We start from the raw sequence: 22,969 nt of genomic DNA, 5'->3' as shown, positions 1-22,969 counted from the left end.
TCCGAACACAGGCCTGAGTCATACAGTGAAGATGTACTGCCCCCCAGAGGTCACATCATCTCATTGCACCCAATTACAAAACGTGACTCGACGTTTTTCTGCAGCCCTTCATTGAGTCATCCATCACAGCCTCAGGCAGCAGCCGACTGCAATGCTCAGAATTGAGGAACACCAGTGTGACGAAACAAAAACTGGTGCTACATTTATTTTATTTTAAAGAAATAAAAAAAAAAACATCTTATTTACAAACATTTTCACAGGCATAAGGATTTCATTGATAATATTTATTAGTGATATTTTAGTTCAGGCGCGTCTTTTTCAGCCTTGAGTTGTCAACTGCTGCTTTGCGCTTACGTGACGGTGTGCCCGCAGGCTCTTCAGAGGCAGCGTCGGTCAGGTAGTACAGCTCGATGGGCGGGGTTGGCTCCTGATGGGGAAGAAAAAAAGTATATATTTGACATTGACTCTAGTTTAACAGAAGAAACACTGTTATATTTACATAAACACAGCACAGACATAATATAAAATGTTGTAATTCATTCAAGCATTCACTGACCTGCATGAGGTAGTCTGCGATGTATTCTGGTTTCAAGCATGTGACTCCCTGGTTGCTAGCCACCGATACATCGACTCTGAAGTCTCCTGGCTTCAGCCGAGTGAAGTCTGCGAACAGGTGAGTGGCATCCTTATACAAAGACGGGGAGGGACTCGGCAGGACCTGGAGAGAGACACTACAGGTAAGACCTGTGGCTTTATAGAAAGGAATATGACTGAAATATCAGAGATGGGGTCAAGGTTTCACTGGTAAGGGAGCTGGATCTAAATCATGAAAATATAAAGAGGAGCAAAAACGGCATGTAGAACCATAGCATTTTAACATCTGTATGGTGAACAAAGTGTTTGCCTGATCTAAACCAGAGTTGGTGATTGGGACAGTGGAGAAGACCGCTTGCAGACGGCTGCAACGGTCTCTCTCAGTACAAACGTTGTTGTTTCCATTAGTCAGTCAGCCACAAAAACATGGCGAAGTTGTCCTTTAAGAGAGTGCTCACCTATATGCTGTTAGACTGTTATAGAAGCTCTCTAATGAACACTTTCTCTTGATAACTGCAATAGTAATCAGTAAAGGACAAATAAAGCAGAAAGTAGAAACCTTCGCCCCGCCCGACTGCAGTAACCGCCTGAAGCCTGATTCTCTGCTCTGGTCGATGTTCAGCATCACTGTCCATCCACTGAAGGCTCCCTGAAAAAACAGAAGAATACTAAGTATTCTTTAACATTCAAGTAGCAGATAAAACACTACAAAGAACAGTAATGAGGACTGTTCTGTTGGCTCTGTGTTTATGTACCCCCTGCTCAGATCTTCCCTGCAGGGTTTTCCTCCAGCGCATGGCAGCTAAGGCCAGTCTCCTCTGCTGGGAGGTGATGGAAGGCAACGCATCCAGAATGGAGCTACTGCCCCACTCATACTCATCCTCCTGGAACACAAACAAACACAGAAATGTCCAAGTGTTCTTAGCATAAAAAATTTAACTTCCTACCAACCACTTTGTGATTCTTCAGTGAAGATTGTAATAATGGTTATATATATATATATATATATATATATATATATATATATATATATATATATATATATATATATATATATATATATATATATATATATATATATATATATATATATATATATATATATATATATATATATATGCTAACTAGCCATGGTGGTTTGTTTGCAGATGTTTTAGTATTTTAGAAAACTAAATCTACGCCTTTCACACCACTTTTTTGCTGAACCATGAACCAATTTCAAAATAAAAACACAGAAACAAACTCTGTCAAAAACTGTATTTTTAAATGCACACAGCTCATCAAAATGGTTAGAATACAGGGCAACAGGATGATAACTGACAAGCTACCCATTAAACTAACTGCCGTATAGCATTACATAACAATAAGGTAATTGCAGGGTGAACAGAACAGTGTTAAATCTTCAGATCCTGACCTGGATGAAGCAACCCACGGAGCGGCAGGCCTCCAGGTACGAGCGGTGCAGGATCCATTTGCCAGCTGCCATCGCTGCCAGGTACTTCTCATTACGCAGAGGAGTCCCGACGATGATGTGGGAGCAGCTGGGGTCGAACGACTGCTTGTCCAGGACTACACCACCTACAAACAGGAGTAGACAGTAAGGAAATGAACAACTATGAAGATATGTTTTACTGACAGACTAATTATTAGAAATAATTTACTCATATGTCATCATCTGTCAAGTGATTATTAATGTGTATAGTTGTAAATGCTGCTTTGGTTAAATACACCAGCTTAAAGTGTAAATACTTGGTTTACTGGCAGTGGTTTATTTGAGGATCCTGAGCTCACAACGTTTTTAATCAGAGGAAGTATCTGCAGGAGGAAATACTCTGAGACCCTGGAGGCATATCCTCCCTTTTAGTCATGAGGGATTAGCTGCTCTGACTTCAGGGCTGTGATGTGTTCGCTTTTTATACTGCAGAATGATGAAACACCGTTAGAGCCCTAATTAGGAGGAAGACTCACCGAGCTCCTCTATGAGGTGACTGTAATCAATGCGTTCCTGCGGGCTGAGGGAGGACAGCTGAAATCTGGGTGGCTGCTTTGCTTCCTCGTGCTCCTCCTGAGAGAAAGGAAGATCATTTTATCACCGGAGCTTGTCTGAAAGAGACGATATAGGCTGCAAAATACAGCCCCATGTATGTAGATGTTTTTAGACGCTTGATAATGTAAACTTGACCCTTTACCTGAGGCTCTGGTGCTACCAGGGGGTTTGCGAGAGGAAAGGCGATGCTGGGGGCTTCAGGAGTGAGGAGGTCATTTTCTCGCTGCTTTGTTGGTGGCGTTTTGACTTTCTGGCGCATGTGCTGGTCGATGACATCACAAGCAGCTGGGAGAGGATATAGACATTAAAGTCAAGTTTATGGTTTGAAATTAATAATCTGTAATAATAACGTAATCCGTCACTAAAGTTGTGTTTGTCTACAGTCCTTGGTAGTCTCAGTAACTGGTGATTCACTAAAATCAGGAGTACAAATAGAAATGGTACGATTAGTTGATTTATTGATTAGGTGATCAAAAGAAAATTAGTTGCCAACTATATAGATTTAGCATTTAACTAGTTTTCCAAGTCTAAATGTCAGGCATTTACTGGTTACAGCTTCTTAAATGAAAGGATTTATTGCTTTTCTTTGTTATTTAGGATACCAAAGAAGAATCTTTGAGTTTTGGATTGAAGATGTCACTTTGGGCTCTTTATACTTTATAACCGCTTCCTCTCTTACCCATCTCCACCAGTTCAGAGTCTGTCATGGAGTCCCTGAACTGAGGGCCGTTTTCTGCAGTTGGAGGAGGTGGACCTGCGAGGGAATCCGAGTGTTGTGAGGGACTTCCAGGCCACTGTAGGTTATCAGCTAGCTTGGCCCTCTCCTCCCTCGCTGTAGGGTCATCCCAAACTATCTGCTCACTCTGAGATGGCTCTGTGTTGATGTCCATAGCTGCTTCTCTTGAAACCCTGAAATCAAGAAAGATCCATCTAGATTGATCTTGATGAGGAATGAGTGGATACTTACTTCATTACCCTTTGAACTGTTCGAACATTAATTTTCTTTCCACTTAAAATGCATAAAAGTCATACACTGTGTTGTTTTATAGCACAATAACAGTCTTTTAAATTTTAACAGTTTGTTATGAGACACATAACATCTATGGTTCCCTCACCGCAGAGCTTCCAGAGTACGTCTGTTCCCAGTGCGCCCAACCCGGCTGCCATCAGGTGTGTTGGGGCCAGAGTCAGCCCCTCCTGATCCCATCCTGCTGAGTCTGACTGAGGCCCGCCTGCCTGTCGTTATTTTGGTGGCTGACATGATCTCCTGAAGCTGTCTGTGCAGGTTCTCTCTCATTTCTAGAGTCTCTGAAATATCTGGGCACAACAGATAATCAATAACAATCACTTTTAAAAAATGACTGATTCTACAAAATACCTGCAGATGTTTTTTTTACGAATTAAATAAAAGCTGGAAAAAGAAACTCACCACTTCTATCTGCAGCATCACGCACCTCTTCCTGATTTGCACTTCCATCGCTTACACGACGTAAAATTGTAGCTTCTTCTGTGGCAACGTGTTCAGACTGAGGGACACATTATTAAACATAATTAAATAAGACACTCCTGCAGTTGATGACGTTTAATAATTCCCATGAGAAATGTGAGATGCTTCACTAAATCTTGAACGCGGCCACACAAGGTCAAATTACATATTCAGAAGCACCGTGACGTCTCTCACCTCTGAGATGTCTTTGTGTTGGGTTCGCCTTGAAGTTGGAGACCTCTGAGAGCAGTTGGGCACCTGGCTGAGGTTTAGGCTCATCTTGGGGTTGTAGGTGAAAGGATAAAGAGACTCAGGGACGTGCCTCTGCTCTTCAGCACACTGCACAAGACAACATGAGTAACTTGTTAGCAATAAACTTCTGTTTGTCACAGGAGTTAAGTGAATAAACTGATTCTGAAGGGGAGCATAGCTGAAACTCCCATCTGTCTGCAACATTAGCATATCAAAGCTGGTTTTGATTAAATATTCGGCTTTTGTTGATGGGATGATAATTATTTCCCCTGGTGAAATGTGCTAAGAGAATACGAAATGATAACAGGCAGCACAAAGCATGAAAATAAGATCCCAAATTAAATCAAGTGCATCTTAATTTCACTTTGTGTGTCTTCTTGAAGACATCGTTTTTTGCTTGTATAACAAAAATCAACAAAATATTTTGCCTTAATTGTTCTGAGAGCTCCTTGATGGCTCAGAAGAGCCGGGTGACTCTTTTATCAAGACGAATCCCACATTTATTTAAAATATTAGAACAAATGTTCAAATATCTTATCATTTGTAATCATACAAGTACTTTTATAACATAAATGACCAGCTAGTGACTTACTAATTCAGTGTAGAGCTGAAACTAGCCATTGAATAACAGAACTACAGAAAATTAGCCACTATTTTGGTAACAAATAAACACTTGTAAGGCATTTTTCAAGGATAAATGACACTCAGTGGCTCTCAAATGTGAATATTTTCTGCTTTTCTCTGTTTTGTATAATCATAAACTGAAGATTTTGGGATTTAAGTTAGTCAGACAGAAAAAAGTAAAAAAAGGGATCTTTTTTTGCAGTTATCTAGACTAAATGATTAAATATTTAGCTGATAAAATAATCAGTTGAATAATCAGCGCTGAAAATTACTTATTCCAGTCTCAATCTGTTTAGGAGGGAAAATGTATTAAAATTTGTGTCCATATCTTTCTTTGCAGAGCACTTAATAATAAAAACAAGTTGAGAAGTAAATTAGAGCTCAACTTCATTAATATTTGCGACGTAGAAAACTTACAGCCTGAAGCCAGTACTGGGAGACCACATGCAGCCCTCGCTCCTTCACTCCTCTGTATTCCTTGGTGTTGTCTCCCACACGGCCCTGGTAGATGTAGTGTGTCACTGTATCGTCACAAGCCCATCTAAAGATGATTAGTTAATGAAGACATTTAATTCGAGGACTGTTTGTCCCCCCCCCCATCACTTACATCGAAATTGCTTTGAGAACTCTTCGCAGCCAGTACGGACAGAAAGATTTGAAAGATTACATGTGTGGAATACCTGAAGTCAGCTCCGAGTGAGGCAGCGATGGCGTTGAGTTCACTTTGCATTTTGCTCAGCTTCTTTCCAACACATATAATAACACCAGCCAGAGGGCCAACTTCTTTTTCTGAGACCTTACAAACAAAAAAAAATCAAGAGATATGATTAGTTTAGACCCTTTGAACTATAAATGCGGTTCTCCTGTACTGAGTGGCAGTAAAGACTACTTTATTAATAATAAATCCTCCATCAGCACCATCACTCCTGTATGTTTTATTAGACAAATTATGTGATTCTAACTCTGTTTACCTCCGTCTCAGTTGTTTTGGATAACTGGGGGCTCGCAGAGATGGCTTGCATATCTGAGTTGTTATTTCGGCTGCTGTTGGCCAGAGCCACCTTCAGGTTCCTGTGGATGACATCAGTCAGTGGCGTCCCCACCCTCTCTCCTGGTATGGATTTTCCCCCTGGAGTCTCCAACTCTCCCAGCGCATCCTTAACAACAGGAGCAGTCCATGTATTTATAACAAGCCAGAAGTCTAACAGTACATTTTGTTGCTGCTCAGTCGGTCCCAACCTTAACATTGAAGGATGGCCTGAAAAGCTGGTCTCTGCTGAGGAAGCGAGAGGGAGTATCCAGCTGCAACGAGGGCTCCTTCTGAAGGGGGTTCCTTCTGCTGCCCTCCTGGTTTTGTTTGGGGGTGCAGACGTCCTCTTCAGGCTTCATCTTGTCCAACACAGAATGAAACACTTTGCTCCGGAAGCGACCTAAATCCAACGGGGTAACAGCCTTACCACCCTGTGGACCCAGCAAAGGGATCCGTGGAGACGGACATGCTGGTGGAGGCATGGAGGGCTTTTGGGAACCACTGACAAAACTCTCATCATCCCTCTCTGTAGAAGAAAATAAAGTAATATCTGTAGCACCGGAAACAATGACAATGCCGAATCACACGAAATAACCAATACAGCCAAATTATATATTTGTAAATGAAGACATTTTTCTAACCTGGTGATGGCGGCAGGTCTACCAGAAAACGCTCCTCTTCTGCCTTCTGGCCAGTCCGAGCAGACTCCAGTATCCATTTCATGGTAATGGCTGGGAGCCCCCATTTCTTTGCTGCCTGATACTTTGTGCCTTCAGGGCTCTGCAGCACCAGATGAGTGCTGGCCAGCATGCCTTTCTTCTGGTTGGCCAGGCGCACAAAGTAATCCTGGACACTGCAGAAGAGACAGAGGAGAGGAAATGAGAAGGAGAGAGAACAGGCAGTGCTAACATCCCACAAAAGCGAGCAGCTCCTACAGCTAGAAAAATGTATAATGTCAGTACAAGTGCGTACTTAATATAATAATAGTATACCTGAAATACATTTTATTAGTAGAAGAAAAGTTATACCTTCAGATTCATCATTTCATTACAGAGCTAAAAAAAATTAAACTGTAAAATAATCAGCAAAGTAAAGCAATAAAGATTCAATTTAACCATAGTAGTTAATAAAAATGCAGCGCTTAAATTGCACCATGTAGCCTAAAAGTAAACCAGAATGTGTGGTCAGACTGAAATGTAACCATACTTGGCTCCAAGGTGCTTGGCTAGCTCCACCAAAGACTCCCTCTCTGCTCCGGTGAACTGGCTGACAGAGAGGACACAGTTTTTCAAAGGAAAATGTCCTTCCATCACAGGAACAGGGGTGAACAGAGGGTTGGAGGACAGCTGGAGAACACACTCCTTCTCCACACACATGGCCTGAACATCAAGGAGAGGAAAAATTATATGTATGTTCATGATTTATTTATCTAAACTCAAAGACTTTTCATTTATTGTCATACAAAACAAAGAAACAACAATCAATTAGGAAACATTATTATTTTTCATTATCAATTTATCTGACTGTTTATCGATTAACTGATTGTTTAATTATATAAAAATCACAAGCTCCCAAAGCAAAAGAGGCAATCTTCAAATGGCTTTTTATTATATCAAGATGACTTCAATTTATCAAGATACTGAATAGAGAAAAGGTCCAAATGCTCATACATGAGTTGCTGGAAGCAGATACTGTTTGACATTTCTGCTTGAAAATGGACCTTAACACTTAATTAATTGTCAAAATTTGTGGTTGAGCTTCTTTTATGAATTGTTTTTGGCTTAAAGATTGTGACTTTTGCCTCAAAAATTAGACAAGCAACACAAAGATATAAAGGATGATTAATTAAACATATATGTGCCCCTTTCTTTGACCAGTTTACAAACAGATAGCACGGAAATCCCCAACATCACCACATGCAGTAACAGTCTCATTATGATCTTACCAGCCAGGTATCAGTGACCACCTCATCCACTGTGGACTCCACTGAACAGCCTAACAGTGGGACCACCGCGTAGTCTGCCACGACACGTGTCCGGCCCATCAGCACCCTGCCTCCGTTTTCAGTCACCAGAAGAGAGAGCTGGGACTCGGCTTCAGCACCAAAGCCAACAAGAAGGAAACATTTCCCGAAAAACAGGCCTGCCTCGCTGGCCTCCTGCTGGGTTGATTCTGGCTCCGGTCCTCTGGTCTGGTTTGGTAGCCAGGGATCAGGCTGAGGCTCTGCAGCTGTACTGATAGACCTCCTGCTGTTACTTTCTGCTGGTGGGGGCATGTCAACTGCAGCAGAAAAGGAAAATTAGATTTCCTGCAATATATAAAGCAGTGAATTCTTCAACAACATATACTCACCTATTGTAGGGTCATCATCCATATACTGTGAGAGAAGATCTTCCTCTGCTCTCTTATGCCTGGGAGTGATGGGGCTGGCCACAGGGGGACCAGCTGATGCCCTGGAGGTGGGAGTACGATGGGCGGGCACAGGCACAGCAGCTGCATCCGGAGGCAGACAGTCAGGGTGGAAGTAAGCTGCTTCTGGGAGTTGACTGCCTTTGTTGAAACTATCCAACAGCCACTGCACTGTCACTACATGGGGTCTAGGAGGGAATAAACAGACATAATCATCATCTCAGTGGTCTCAACCTGCTAAATTGCAACCATTCTCGCCAGGTTCTGTTTATTTTACTTTATCGAGACAAATTGGATTAATAAGCACAAAAAAAAAAAACCTATGTAGAAGAAAAAGAGGAGGGAGAACGGAAAGACACGAAGAAGAGATAATCTTTGCACTCTGACCTGTGTGTTGCTTTGGAGAGAAAGTTCTTGATGTCCTGGTCCAGCTCACCCATGACCACATGTGTGAGTTCCTCACTAGGCTGGTTGAAACGCAGACCTCCTGCAGCGTTCACAAGACGCCGCAGCTTTTCCAGTTTCTTCCCTGGCAGGCCGCACAGATACAGCTACAAAACATTTAACAACATGCGTGAAACAACATCCGCAAACTGGTCTTTTACAATTCTAATCAAGAGATTACCAAGAACAAGTCTGCTCTTTATGAACAGGGATATTATTTTACTTACCTTACAGCCATCCAGTATATCATCAGCTGGGCAGACAGTGAGGTCGAGACTATCTATGGGGTCTGGAGCTTCCAGGCGGCTGATGGTGCTGTTGGTGACGGCTGTGTCATTTATTGTCATACTGGCATTGACAGAAATGTGGCTCAAACCCAACAGAGATGGACCCTCTGGAGTTAGAAAAAAAAACGAGTCTTCATTAAAATATATTACAGACTACCACTTGACACTTTTCACACCATGAGGATGAAGAAGTAATGTTTTTTTAAATACAGGGCCAAATAAGTGTGTGGCTTACCCTCCTTCTTGTTGGTGCCAGTTGGGGTGGAAGTGTGCGGCCGAGTGGTCTTTGATGCGTTGCGCTCCACAATGTACCTGCTCTCGTCTTGACAAAAACCCTTCTCTATGCTGTCAAACAGCCAGTGCAGTGACACGCAATACACATTCCACTTCCGTGCACACTCGTATTTCTGACCTGGAATCAAATACAATCACTCAGAATCACACTGAAACCATGACTATTTTGAATTTTGTAGATAGTGAGATGATACATTTATATTTGTCAATCTTGTTTTAAGCTATTTCTATTTTCAATAATGATAATGCAAAATAACATGTCTTACAGAAGAAGAAGATACAAATTAGTCAGTGAGCATAAACTGCTGGTGACTTGCCTGTTGGCTCACTAACGATGAGGTGCGTGCACTCATTCATTTTGAGCTGACCAGTGTAGTTTGCTCCATGCTGCTCACAGAGCCGCTGCACCTCTTTACGCTCTGTGCTAGAGAGTCCCGTCACACAAACAGTGCAGCCACGCAGCACAGGACACAAATAGTCCTCAATGGGTAGATCTGTGTGCCTGAAAAGACTGAAAGAGGCAGGTTTTTACATATATTAAATGTGCACAAATGTAGCCAAGAAAACATCACAAAAATCAGAATATATTGTTCTACAGTAGATATTAGAACAGAAATAATGATACAAACCAGTCCTGAGACTTCTCCCAGCAGGCTTTGACCCATGAGGGCAACAGGATGGGTTTACCCAAGCTGGCAGCTACCAGGTATTTCTTGCTGCCCACCTCTCCTGCTATCAGGTGTGTGACAGATACATTTAGGTCAAGATAGACGCGTCCACCCATGAGTTGCACCAGATCCATCACCTCTGTCTTTAAAAGAAACACAAGGATAATTGTATGCACATGCTGAAAAACAGGTCATGATCATGTCATCATTTGTGACTATTTCCTATCACCTCCATTCTGGGTTTTCTCCAAAACTATGTAATTATATTAATTAATATATGTTTTCATTACAAGCATACGCCTGAGACAGACACCCAATATATTAGCAAGATGCCTGACAGCACTTTCTCTCTGATGTATTTATCAACTATTAGCCTGATGATTTAAAAAGAGCAACAACTGGGAAGCAATAGGCGCAATGAGCTTACCCGTGCTGCTTTATCCAGGCTGGTGCAGGAAATGGTGATATCAGCCATGGCCATGTTATAGACAGGCCTCTCTGCTTTGGGGACACAATGCTGCTGCTTCAGGCAGTACAACACCACCAGTGGACTCACCACTCTGCAACCAAGCTACATCATAAATAATAAAGCATTACTCTCCATTAAAGCATTTAACCAATTCTTGTAAAATTCAGGATCAAGGTCTGGATGAATCAAATACTGAATCAGACCTTTTTGCAGTGCAGAAAAGCTGGGGTGGTGAAGCTGCTGAAGACAAACAGAGACTTGTCCTTCTGGTCCATCTGTAAGACAGCATCTTCGTCGATGGTTTTCAAGTACTTTTCAGACTGCAGCTCCAAAACGGCCTGTGTAGACATGAAAGAAGCACTGCATTATCACTGCAAACAAAAACACACAATTAAATCTTCATTTAAAGTTTAAGCCGGATGCCGGAGTTTACCTCATAAGCTTTGACTGCATGCTCTGTTCTTTGTCCTTTACTTTCCACAAACTTCACAATGAAGCCCGCTCCTTCTCCTTTAGACATGGTCAACCTATAAGTGAATGAGAAGCAGTGAAAAGACTTGACGTTTGTGACAATGGCAATAGCTAACCTTAGCAGTAGCCTCTGACTTGACAACAATGACCACAGAATGTGCTGTGACTTGGCGTCTCTTTAAAAAGCTTTGCTTGGCATTTCATCAAGAAAATACCGAACCTGTTATAGACTGGCACAACGTTAAATGTATATAATATAAGCCTACTACTAAATTCAACATAACCACTCATCTTAATGCTAGCTAATCTGGTGGCTAACGTTACTGACCTCCTCTTGATGGACTGTCAAACACATGAAGAGGCAGAGTCTTTACTCTGACAATTATCAATATGAACTGTGACTAGTCATGTGAAAGTACCTAAACATTACTAAGGTCTGTCAATAACAAACTCCAAAGAATATTAACCGTTATGTCACTTTCAGACAGAGCCTGTGCTTACTCACCTTACTTAAAAGAACTGTGCAACCGGTTAGCTAACATTCAAACAAACAATACGATTCAAAGTTTACGTTAAAAATGCTTCATAGACCATTAGCATTCATGTTATAACATTAGTCTCCACAGCATTGGAGAAATTAAAATACATTTCCCAACTGAATAATAATTTAGCGAAATTTAGAGCTGTCTGTTAGTATCTGCTTGTTGTTGTTATTGGCGCCAATGGCGCAGCTTCCTGTGCTACCTACTAATCCGACCGTGTTGAGTCGAACTCGACTGTTGAACAGATCCGCAGAAACTTTATATTCAGCGAATGACTGATACTGAAAAATTACACCAGAACTAAAGTAATATATGATTTTCGAATACAAGCAGAGTAATAAAAGCTTAACATATCGGAACACTTATAAAATCGCCTCGGCTTAATTTATATTTATGCACATTAAAGTGTGTTTACAGGTCTTACGTGAAAAAAAGTAGTTTTCCTGCTCCTTTTCAAAATCTGATGCCTATATCAAATTCCATTTGTTTTCAATATATTTTTCATCAGATAATGTTAACATTTTCTTACATTTTTAGGAAAGTATTACATTATTGCATGTTTTAAGGATCACAGGAAAAGATCTAACGATTCCAATGAATATCCATTTAGAGTTATTGATACAAATGATTGTTATTGTTACACTATTTGTGAGTGAAATTATCAGAGGGCCCATTATTTTCCCATTTTCACACTGAATCATAACATTTATATATAGAGACTTTATATAGAAATCATGTAAGTACATTCTAAGTTGTGACACTGGTGCATCATCTTGATAGTTGAGTAATGATGATTGACATTTTATACAGTAAGTTGTTCCCAAAACCACCAACCACAGATATAAGATCAAAATCTGGTCAAAAAATGTGGAAAATGCTCGTCACAATTCCCAAAGTGTCCAAAGTGATGTCTTCAAATGACTTCTTTTGTCCAACCTTTTATTGATTAGAAAAATGAGTAAACAATCCGGGATAAACTCACTGAATTAAACAAACATCAGTGGTAAATAAATGACAGTGACGCAACATTTTTATTACAGCATTTCAAGCAAATTCTAATTACAAATGTGTCAAATTAAGGCAATAAAAGATGTAAGGAAGATCTTCCCACACTTTTCTTACAACAAATATAGCTAATGATGCATCTGAGCTAAAATGAAACATGAGCAGCGTTCCTCTGGATATGACGCTCTAAGCTCAGTTCCAACTCCTCCCAGCTTTTCTCCTTGGAGCTTTTCTGGCAAAAACAGAGAGACAAGTGAGGAACGTATTAACTGCTTTGCTGCTTAAGAATCTCAACACTAACAGGAACAGTCAAAGCTTTCATACTCACTCTGTTGTGTATCTCTGTGTTTCCGACAGGCTGTTCAGGAGTTTTGGACTTCGTTCCCTCAGTTTGCTTCAGTCTTTGATGCTCTTGTTGTTTCTCTTTCAGTTTCCTCTGCAGAGCCAAAACCGTCTCATCCTGAGTCACCTTGGCCTGCGGACTCAGCCTGGCTCTCATCTCCTCTTTCCTGCAACAAACCAAAACTATCATAGCTGTCTGTATGTGACATCTGCGTCAGACCACATTTTCCTGCTCCCAAACATTTTCCCTGACCTGATGGCAGCGGCCTGTGCCTGCATTCTCCTGTAGAGCTCGATCTTGTCCAGGTGCTCCACCAGCTGCTGCTTCTTCTTCTCCTTCTCCTCCAGGATGTGCTCCCGTCTCTGCTGCTGCTCCGCTAGCTGAGCCTCCCTCAGGAGGGACAGCCGCTCCTTCAGCTCGACGAGAGACATCTCTCCCAGCAGGTGGTGGCCTGCAGTCTGACGTGGGACAGAAGAACAATCATTACATGAGAAGCATGTGAAAGTGTGCCGGAACGTGAGATGGCAGTCGTCCTTTCCTTCGCTCACCTCTGTGTCGTCAAAATTCTGTACCCTGATGTGAGGGAGCGATTCGATGGCGCGGATTTCGGCGATGATTTCAAACTTCCTGCTGAGCTCGGCATGTGCCTCCTCCAGTGCTTGACGAAGGAGCTCTCGACTTTGCTCTGAGACTTCCTTCACTGTAAAAGTTGCATGATATTGATGACACTTGAGTTTACAAGTGCATTATATTTCTGATATCGCGTTTACATGGAACACAAACAGGGTTATTCATATCTCTGTGTACGTGATCGTAACAGTATCCAAGTTTCCAGGAAATCAGAGCACATGGCAACATTTTCATGAAAGAATGATCACTGAATCACAGATCAGAAGGCGTACCTATACTTTTCTTGAATTTCTGCAGCTTCTCTTTAGCCGTCTTTGAGTTCTTGTGGCCCTCTGCCACTTGTTGCACCAAGTCTCTCATTTCTTTCTCCTCCTGCAGCCTCTTCTCGGCATATCTCCGCATCAGCTGAGCTGTCTACAACAAAACAACACATTTTTTCTTGTAAGAGTACATGTATAGAACAGCCACGCTTTTGTCTGGTTACCCTTGTCGTTACATGCTCTAAAGTGCCGTTTTATCTTCTCTAAATGCCTCCTTCAGGCAGTTGTGCAGTGAACTTCACCCACCTCTTCTTTCTTCAGCTGAGCAGTCTCTTGGTTGCGTTCCATGAGGCGGGCCCGGGCTATAGCCGCCTCCTTATGGCTGATCTGTCCCTCCAGATGCCTGCGCTCAATCTTGGTCAGCTCCTCCTGAAGGTCCTTCTCACGCATCTCCCTCTGCCACTGCAGGAAACACGAGGGCTCGCGAGCTCCCTCAACCAGACGCTCCATTCTGTAAATACAAATATAAAGAAATGACTGCTGGCTTGTTTATCCAGAGATCAACAACTTCTTGGCAAGAGAGACCTGAGAAGGAAAGGGAGAGACTGACTCTGAAGAACACTGCTTGCGTTTTCTATCAGATACTCAAACACCATTTGGACTGGACCACATTCTTATAAATTAAACCAACATCCGTCTTCTAATCACCAGATACAGATGGTCACATTTGACAAATTGCTCACGATGGTAATTTGAATGGAAGAAGTCAGATGTTTCCACTGACCCCAGCACTGGAGACAGTCTGCTGTGCTGTACCTTTGCAGCTCCTCCTCCACCTGACGGTCATAGAGCGCCTTCTGCCTCAGGGTGGCTGCAGTGTTTAGCTTTGCGGGCCAGCTGTTAGTCTTACAGAATCAGAAGAATATAAGCGGATGTCACACCTACATGAGTTTATATTTATCACTATCACACTGAAGGCCGATCGACTGAAATAATTAGCACTCACCTTTTGGCTGGAGGGAGATGCAGAGGAGCGAAACGAGTTGAACTTGAGTTTGGAGTCAAAGTCCACTGCGATCTGAGACCTCACCCTCTGCGATGCAAATGATGATCAGAAGTGTGAACAGACACAGAACCGTCTACTGACTGAAGTTTTATTCATACAGCCATCAGTTTATCCAAGACAGCCTTATATTGATTTTGACAGTACTTTGGACTCTACCAAATACACTGAAAAAGATGTGTCTTGAGGCATTTATTAGTTTCTGGAAATCCACGCATACAGAAAAGCCCCATACCTTGGTGCGTTCAGACTTCTGTGGATTTGCGCATCTCAACTGTTTCATATTGGCCTCATAGAGCAGCTCCTTCAGAGAAAAAAGACAGTTACAGAAGGGGCGTAAGAAAGCTGCTTACAAATTACAACAATAACTATTTTAATTCCATGCGCATTTTTCATCTACCGACAACCAACACGCATGATGCCACTGTTTCTTAAAATGAAAAAAACCCAATGACTGTAATTTCCCATATGCTCAACATTTCGTATATTATGGCTGGTTTTCACATAGAACATTTTTCTGACCTAAATGTGTCTTTCATCAGTTGCACAAGGGTTTTATCATGAGGCAAAGCAGAGTTTGTACCTCACTCTCCTGCTGGTTCTTTTGTTTGATTTCCTCCAGCTTCTGCATCTCTTTCGGGGCCATGTACGTGCTACTTGGCACCTATAAAATAAATTCATTGTGAGTGGTGAACCCTTCACAGCCTCAACACAATATACCTGCACCATAATGACCTGTCACTTCTATATTCTCCTCAGTCTGTCGGCTATAACACAAAAACAGAAGCGTCTACACGCATAAACTATCTGTGTGGCCGTGTTTGAAGGTAATGAGACTGACTGGTTTGCTTTTTTCCTGCTGTGGAATGAGCTCAGGCTTTGGCAGAGGTGGCGGTTTAGGTCTGGTGAGAGAGAACTCCTGCGGCTTGGTGGTTTTGATTGGAGCCTTCTTGACCTGACCCCCACGAGATACTGCGTCAGCAAGCTGCTTTATGAGAATATCGATCTCCGGGCGCCATCTAAAAAACAAACAGACACATCCTTTTGTTCCTTTTTACCTTTGGAATAACAATACTTTACCACAGAAGATTTTTCCTACCTCAGCAGAGGGCCAATCCAGTTTTTCTCCACATATTCAGCATCGTAGATGGTATTCCACTCTGCTTGTATCCACGTGGTGAGGTTTGTGAAGAAGAAATTCAGGAACTACAGGGCACAGTAACGGAGCTATTGATCGCTGGTTATTTCCAATACAGCCACAGGCTTTCACTCTGATCAGATGAAAGGTTTCTTACTGTTTGCATCCTCTTGATGTCCAGTGATTTGACAATGTTGCTGAAATGCTGAAGTCCAAGGTCATCGAGGGCAAACGTAGCGAGGTAACAGACAACTGATGAACAATATAGTAATAAAACATGTTAATGGATATCTTGTTCTATTCTGATTGGAATTTGCAAGATCGATTAGTGCATCAACTTACCGACAAATTGGCTGTGATCTCTGGGCAAGCATTTCCAGTTCCGGTGATAGAAGATACTGACAGCGACGTCCAGTAACTTTTTGTGCTCAATACATCCAGAAACAACGTCAAGTATGAAATTCTTATGCAGTGAGTCCATGTGCTGCAACAAATAACAAATGAGAGACATGTAGTGTAGTTTTTATAGTCAGATTAGTCAGTTTTCATTCATTTTTATTTTGTTTTTTTCTTTTCAGTTTAGTTTTTACTGTTTAAAAATATTTTACCTCAGTATTTATAAGCATTAGTATTCGTTCAGTATTTTAGTATAAATATATTGAAATAAGATGTGATGTCTGAAAACAAGTCTATATATCTCACTGAAATGCTACTTGTTTGGTGACTGTGTCTTAAGTAGGCTATAATGAGATGCTTTGATCAGAAAATAGACTGGATTTTGAGTTTTTGCAGGGTTTGATTTTTTGTTTTTTCTCACACCCAGTTTTAGTTTTTAGTTTAGTTTTTGTTAAGTATAATAACCCCAATGTTACTGTACATTGTTCATATAAACGTAAGTCCACCTACCTGCAGATCCTTGGCAGCATCTTCCACGAAGTCATCCAAACACTGCCTGCCAGCGTTGAACCTGTCGAGCAGCACAATGGCCTCCCAGACAAGTGATCCATAGCTCGATGCCATTTTGCTGGAGAATGATAACCGGTGGTGAAACAGATCTTTGGCGGCAGGAAATCCCTCAGAGGTAGAGTTATAGTCCTGTAATAATATCAATACTGAGTGAAAGTTAAACTGAGTGTCTACCAGACAGAAACCAAAGTGTCTGCCGTGAAAAAGACGCTCTGTCAAAGCGGAACCATTGTTTTCAGCCGTTGCTAAGCAACACAACGCCGTAAACAGACACATCCCAGCTCCAACCATAGACACATGCTTTATATGTCTATGGCTCCAACACCTGCGCGGCACCATACAAAACCAGGAAGTATCAAGTTTTATTTACACTAATGAGACGTATCTTTATTGTTGGGCTGTTATGTTCAACATGTGATAATCCATCAGAGGCAGATCAACAGATAGCCGAGGCCACGCCCCTTTCCGGTGGATATAACGGGATCTTATTTCGGAAAAAAAGTTTGTATGGTAGTGAATGAAGAAACAGATATTTGTTCCCCGCTTGAATTGTGCCATGAGCTACACATATGAAGTCTGGAAATCTAAAAGATGCATTTTCAACTCAAGAAAGTCGCAGTTCGTCGTAATTAAAGTAAAACATCATCTAGTTTTGTGTGAAACTGCTCACTTTACTAGATCATATGACAACTGCAGTTGTGTGGAATAAGAGTTGGACAGTTCCGTCAGCTGCTTATATGCAGGAGCAGCTATATAATGTTAAATTTAGGGGGTTTGGTGAGGTTAATAACGCAACTTTGGCTGTGTAGTCTTTATAATCATGTAGTTTAAAATCATATTTCATTCGTTTTTCTTGACTTGAAAATGTATCTTTAAAATTGAAGAACATCATATATGAAGTTCATGGCACGGCTCAAGTAGTATTTGTCATTCTCTATTCACTACCATGCAAAGTTTTTCCCATGAGGTCCACCGGATCTTATGAGGTAACACACTGTAATAGTCGTGGGCTGCCTTTACTGTGCTTTTGGGAATGTTCTGAGCATACTAGCGTTTTAAATACTATAATAATGTATTCATGACGTTGATATGCATGCCACTAAAAATAGTCTTTATTCATAAATTAAAAAACTAGTTCATACATTTAAATGGCATAAATTCAAGATCCAGTTGGCAATATAAATCTATGAGTTATGGTTTTAAAAAGTTATTTAACATGACAAAAGCTTTAGAATTTAACGAAAATTTTGCAAAATCGCCAGGATCGTATTGTTCTAACCAACAGCTTACACTCTGAGAAAATACATGCATTAATTTCATTCTTTGGCCAAGACCAAAAATGCATCCTGCTTTTGAGACATGAACAAACAGTAAACGGTTCATTCTGCTGAAATCTCCCCTGAACACAAATGTAAATACAAAAGAACAACACTGTGGGTTCCCTTTTATTCTTAAAATTTTATGTACAAGTGCGACTGATTTATTTTTTTTTAATGTACATTCAATATAGAAAGTTTATATACGCAATATTACATTGAACATTTCACAAATTGCACTAGTCTTTCACATAGATTCGTAATCAGAGTCATTCGTCATGTCTTAGCAGAAGCTCATTTCCTGTGGTTATTATTCACTTATAAATATTCTAGTGCTTTTTGCATTCTGGGGGAAGGAAAATTACTTTAAAAACATGTGAGGCAGAAAGGGTAGCCTTCAAAGAGAGGGAGAGAGAGAGAGGGAGCAGACTGAAATATGAATTAAGATCAGAAGAATAAGAGGCTGGACATTTGGAGAGCATATGTGTATCAACTTTGAAATGGTGGATTGATCTAGACAAGAGCGTCAGCATCAATCAGTGGAGAATCAGGGCAGAGAAATCATACACATATTTTCTGATTTTAACATATTTTCCTGTTCAATATGAGAATCCATTCAGTAGACCAGCAAATGACATATTTATGTGAGAAGTGGATAGGTCCTGTGCACAAATGTGTCACATACGCGGCTAAGTACCCTCTGTTCTGGATTTAGGGTGCGTTCAGCCAATCAGGATATGACAACGAGGAATAAGAACAGAGATGAGACAGTAAACCTATAATAAGCCTCAGTCTTCCAATGTCTTTCTCATGAAAAAAACATAATCTAGAGTAAAAAATATATTCATACAAAAAGTAAACTCTTCTGTGTCATTGGAAGAAACAAGAAAAGTAGCATAGAAACAAAACAAAACGTGGTCATCCGTTAAAACAATTTTAAAGTGTTTATGAAGACTTGAGTGCCGTTTGTAAAGGGGAGTGGAGAGTGATGCTGGAGGAGGTGTCGCAGAGATTTTGGTGATGGTCGACGACGGCCCCGCTCTCCTCCGTCTTTCCCTCTCTCCATCCCCTCGTGCGGGAGCTGAACGGTCCCTTCTCTGAGCTGCAGCCGTGAAGCTGCAGGGCAGTCTGGGTGGCCTGAGCGTGACCTGTGTGTGTGTGTGTGTGTGTCCGTCAGCCTTGGTCTCCAATGTCGTTGTCCACGGGGGGTGGGACGCTGGGCATTACAGTGGTGCCAGATCCTGCTGTAAGGTAACCTGCTACTCCTGGACCTGTGAGGGAAGGGAGGATTCAGTACATGTGTGACTGAGCTGGTGTTCTAGTGATGAGCTACAATGATGAACGAAACTACAGAACTACTGCATATATGGAGGAGTGATAACTTCTGCTTATGATGCTTTTAATGTTAGATGCTTTTAATGTAGGTTTAGGGTGTAATGGGAAAAAATCATATCTGCTCCAGTAAGGTTGTGGTGGGAGAACATTGCTTTCCATGTGTGATTAATGCTCTTTGTACTTTCTCTCAAAATTGGGTTATAACTATACTTACACAGGTAATAGACAACGTTTGTGCTTGAGCTTATCATTCTGAAGTAAATACTGAATGCGTAGCTGTAGAAAATGACATCATCAGTGTACGGATTGGTTTCCTATAAAGCTTTTTTTCATAATGTTATTCGGTCTACCACCAGGCTCAATTTCTCACAGTAAAATGAGGGTCAAATTATGGCACAAAGGAAGCGTGTCTGCCATTGCTCAACTAAGACAGGAGGAGGTATTGTTTTCCCTGGTCGCTATCTGCAGGCAACAGTGGAACCACTAAACTGCAAAAGAGAAAAACTCCTCTGATGGAGGAAGCAACGAAGGCAAAGACATAGAAACCGAGGTAAAAAATGAGCTGACAGGCATTCAGTTAATGAATAGCGCTGTGATGTTGATATGTTTTCCTCTTACCACCAGAACTTCAGTGAGTATTAAAACCTGCCAATTCATTAGTACTGTCAGGTGTGTTATTCTGCCTTTGCATAGTACTGAAGCTGGGGTTCTGAGGTCAAACTGACCTCAGAACTGGTCAAGCTGTTTTTTATTTTGGACACTAGGCTGGCTGCTAGAAGTAGCCTTGTTGCTAGTGCTGTGGCAAGGCACATTGTTTATATGTGCTTTTAAGTACATCCTTAAACAAAACAATACAGATAAAGTTATACAAAAATAACAAAAACCCAGACTTGCTGCCTTGTGGCTTTATGCCTCCCCACACCATCAAGTTGCTTTTATGAGTTATGGCATTGAATTATGGACAGAAAATTTTTCACTAAACATTATGTTGTCACAGGGAAATTGACCTTTGGGATATAAAATGTCTTTAATTCATCATTTTATCCTATTAGACACATCTTAAATGTTGTCACAACTATCATATGAGCTCAGTTTTACGAGGTCACACAGCCTTTTGATCAGCAAAATCTAATCAGTTCATGCTTGATTCCAAGTGGAAGTTTGTGCCAAATTTCAGGAAACTCCCTCAAACTGTCCCAAAGAAGAAATATCCAAATAGATACAGTTGAAAGTGCTGAGTCAAATATAATAATACGGTCAATGGCCTGTAGTTTCAGTAGCAACAAGAAGTACCACTTCCTTGCACTGACCTCTGGGTGGTATTAATGTTGCTCTTAATAAGTACTGCATTGTGTCCATTTCTTATTTTGCTTCAAAATTGACCTTTAATTTATTAATTTGACTCTATTTCTAAGAAAATCACTTATATTTTTTAGACTCCTCCTTTTCTGTGTTTGTGTGGTTCATGAGGGGATTTTTGTTCATTTGTGAATATTAAGTGTGTTTAGTGTTTGTGGATGGAGATGAAGGTGATATTATTTTCAGCACTGCAACGATGAGGGGGCGGGAATGGAAAATTTAGTAAAGGGTGAAGATGGAGGTAAAGAGGAAAGGTCAAACGTCAGGTCAAAGTCTACCTGCATCAGAACAAGCGAGAGGAGGGCTGCGAGGGCCCAGCTTAGGAGTTTAGAGCCCACCTCGCAGTGGGCTGCTGGCGGCCATGAGAGAAGGAGTGGATACCCCTGAGGAGGAAAATGTCAAGGACAAAGAGGAGGGGAAGGGCAGAGCCAGGAAGTTACAGGGCGTGGAGAGAGACAGGGTGGCTGGGTTTAAGCACAAGTGAGGAATCAGCCACAAGGTGGTGTTTTAGGACAAAGCAAAGCATTAAGATTCAACAACAGCCCAGAGAAAGGCACTCAAAACCTACCTTTAAAAACACAATTTGAACAGTTTTGATTCTTTAGAAAACATCAGAGACACGTTCAAATAAACACTGTACCTGTCAGGTAGCCTGCGGTCTGGGACTCTGAGATGAAAAGATCATGTTTCTGGTCTTTGAAGGCACTCCACACTGAGGACTTCGCTAGAATCTCGTTCACCTGCAGAGAAGTGATTGGTTAAGAGTTATTAAGATGATCATCCTGTATGATGTCATTTGGAAATTATTCAATTAACAAATAAAAGCAAGAATACCAATCATCGAATGGTTTTAACTGATAATCATGATATCACACCTGTTCTCCGAACTGCAGACTGCGAGTCATGGACTTGAGAGCCTTGACTATCTGGGCCTTTGTGGCTGAAGGGTTATCAAGAGTCTCCAGGCCAATTCCTTCCAGTAGCTTCAGGAGGTACGGAACCAGCTCCACTCTTAGAGCCTGGTCAGTTCATTAACAAAATGCTTGTTAAGTTGACGTGGTCATCAAACAATAATGATCAGCGTTAAAAAAAACAAAAAACAAAAAAAAAACAAAACAAAGGTGACTGGTGTTTACCTGGGCAACCAATTCAGTCTGCTCTTTCTGGAACATGCGGTTGAGAGCTTCACAAGCCAATCCGGCCATGTCGGCCCGACTTTTCATCCCATTCATGAGGGGGCCAATTGTTTCCAGAGAAGCCATGGAGCGCACACATAGCTATACAAAACAACACAGTGTTAGCTATTGTTTTTAGCTATGTTAGTGTTGAATTAATGTTTAATAAGTCAAACTGGATTCCTTGTTTAAAAACAGCAGAGCAGTGTAAAAACAAGCACAGGAAGCTTTACTCATTTGACTCCCCACCTCATTGTCTGACAGCACGTGGATGAGGCGGATGGAGCACTTGGGCACTGCATTGTTCTTGTGGTTGAGTGCTGCCAGGATGCGAGGCAGGTGACCCAGAGGAGGAACCTGGTCGGCCAGCTGGCTCTGTGTGCTGAACAGACAAACTGCTGCCGTGGTAACCGTCTCCAGGGCCTCACCCTGCAGGAGACCGGAGATGTCAGGAAGAGGTGAAAATCGCTGGTGTGACACAAGAAGATGATTGAAAACAAAACAAACGCTGTGTTTCTGTTTCTCACATTGGGGTTGTTTTTCTCCAGCAGCTCGGTCATGGTCTCCAGGAGGGACACCAGGAACTCTCGAGGCTTGCGAAGCACCCAGCCTGGCTGTGCGATGAAGATACGCAAGAAGACGCCACCGACTTCTAGCTCGCCCTGTCCTGCTCCATAAGCCACTGTGAAGTCATCTGGCATCTGATGAAACAAAGACGTTATTGTCACATTAAATAAAAACATGTTATTGTATTGTAGTGAG

General features: G+C 41.5%; 2 protein-coding genes and 1 long non-coding RNA gene across 5 annotated transcripts in view; 1 reads left to right on the top strand and 2 right to left on the bottom strand.

Annotated features, from left to right (window-relative positions):
• Window positions 1-192: 192 nt before the first annotated feature.
• Window positions 193-11,841, bottom strand: topbp1 (DNA topoisomerase II binding protein 1). The gene is made up of 28 exons (XM_037079747.1): window positions 11,581-11,841; window positions 11,038-11,131; window positions 10,808-10,942; window positions 10,563-10,706; window positions 10,097-10,278; window positions 9,785-9,978; window positions 9,409-9,585; window positions 9,114-9,280; window positions 8,830-8,993; window positions 8,386-8,630; window positions 7,979-8,313; window positions 7,240-7,412; window positions 6,675-6,886; window positions 6,243-6,559; window positions 5,975-6,160; window positions 5,684-5,799; window positions 5,421-5,544; window positions 4,323-4,466; window positions 4,071-4,167; window positions 3,757-3,958; window positions 3,321-3,550; window positions 2,784-2,926; window positions 2,563-2,659; window positions 2,009-2,172; window positions 1,350-1,478; window positions 1,154-1,243; window positions 557-718; window positions 193-427 (listed from the first exon to the last, which is right to left on the bottom strand). The coding sequence occupies exons 2-28, from the start codon at window positions 11,122-11,124 to the stop codon at window positions 299-301; spliced, it is 4,545 nt and encodes a 1,514-aa protein (XP_036935642.1). The 5' UTR covers window positions 11,125-11,131; window positions 11,581-11,841; the 3' UTR covers window positions 193-298.
• Window positions 11,842-12,539: 698 nt separating this feature from the next.
• Window positions 12,540-22,969, bottom strand: part of LOC119008484 (dnaJ homolog subfamily C member 13) — a 38,027-nt gene continuing 27,597 nt past the window's right edge. The window contains exons 52-68 of one of the 3 annotated variants that reach the window (XM_037078831.1): window positions 22,735-22,908; window positions 22,472-22,636; window positions 16,963-17,370; window positions 16,399-16,540; window positions 16,214-16,308; window positions 16,018-16,124; window positions 15,760-15,937; window positions 15,502-15,582; window positions 15,154-15,222; window positions 14,862-14,948; window positions 14,672-14,760; window positions 14,162-14,366; window positions 13,868-14,009; window positions 13,514-13,665; window positions 13,218-13,423; window positions 12,951-13,131; window positions 12,540-12,854 (exon numbers count right to left, since the gene is read on the bottom strand). In XM_037078831.1, the coding sequence (XP_036934726.1) occupies window positions 12,768-12,854; window positions 12,951-13,131; window positions 13,218-13,423; window positions 13,514-13,665; window positions 13,868-14,009; window positions 14,162-14,366; window positions 14,672-14,760; window positions 14,862-14,948; window positions 15,154-15,222; window positions 15,502-15,582; window positions 15,760-15,937; window positions 16,018-16,124; window positions 16,214-16,308; window positions 16,399-16,540; window positions 16,963-17,370; window positions 22,472-22,636; window positions 22,735-22,908 (2,568 nt within the window). In that variant the 3' untranslated portion in view covers window positions 12,540-12,767. Of the gene's footprint in view, window positions 12,855-12,950; window positions 13,132-13,217; window positions 13,424-13,513; window positions 13,666-13,867; window positions 14,010-14,161; window positions 14,367-14,671; window positions 14,761-14,861; window positions 14,949-15,153; window positions 15,223-15,501; window positions 15,583-15,759; window positions 15,938-16,017; window positions 16,125-16,213; window positions 16,309-16,398; window positions 16,541-16,962; window positions 17,371-18,449; window positions 19,610-21,672; window positions 21,773-21,907; window positions 22,052-22,168; window positions 22,310-22,456; window positions 22,637-22,734; window positions 22,909-22,969 lie in introns of those variants that run through there. The other 2 variants (XM_037078832.1, XM_037078833.1) reach the window with 2 other exon arrangements.
• On the top strand, window positions 17,404-22,954 carry LOC119008485. Its single transcript, XR_005071438.1, has 3 exons — window positions 17,404-17,523; window positions 22,472-22,665; window positions 22,759-22,954. It is a non-coding gene; the product is annotated as an uncharacterized LOC119008485 (long non-coding RNA).

Source organism: Acanthopagrus latus, chromosome 19 (assembly GCF_904848185.1).
Source record: "Acanthopagrus latus isolate v.2019 chromosome 19, fAcaLat1.1, whole genome shotgun sequence".
Lineage (NCBI taxonomy): Eukaryota > Metazoa > Chordata > Actinopteri > Spariformes > Sparidae > Acanthopagrus > Acanthopagrus latus.
This window is presented reverse-complemented; position numbering and strand designations above follow the sequence as displayed.

Coding starts and splice junctions, on each gene's coding strand:
- topbp1 (XM_037079747.1), bottom strand. CDS start 11,124: ATGTCTAAAGGAGAAGGAGCGGGCTTCATTGTGAAGTTTGTGGAAAGT. Junction 10,279..10,562: donor GCCTGGATAAAGCAGCACGG/GTAAGCTCATTG, acceptor TTTCTTTTAAAG/ACAGAGGTGATGGATCTGGT. Junction 6,887..7,239: donor GCCAAGCACCTTGGAGCCAA/GTATGGTTACAT, acceptor TCTCTTCTGCAG/TGTCCAGGATTACTTTGTGC.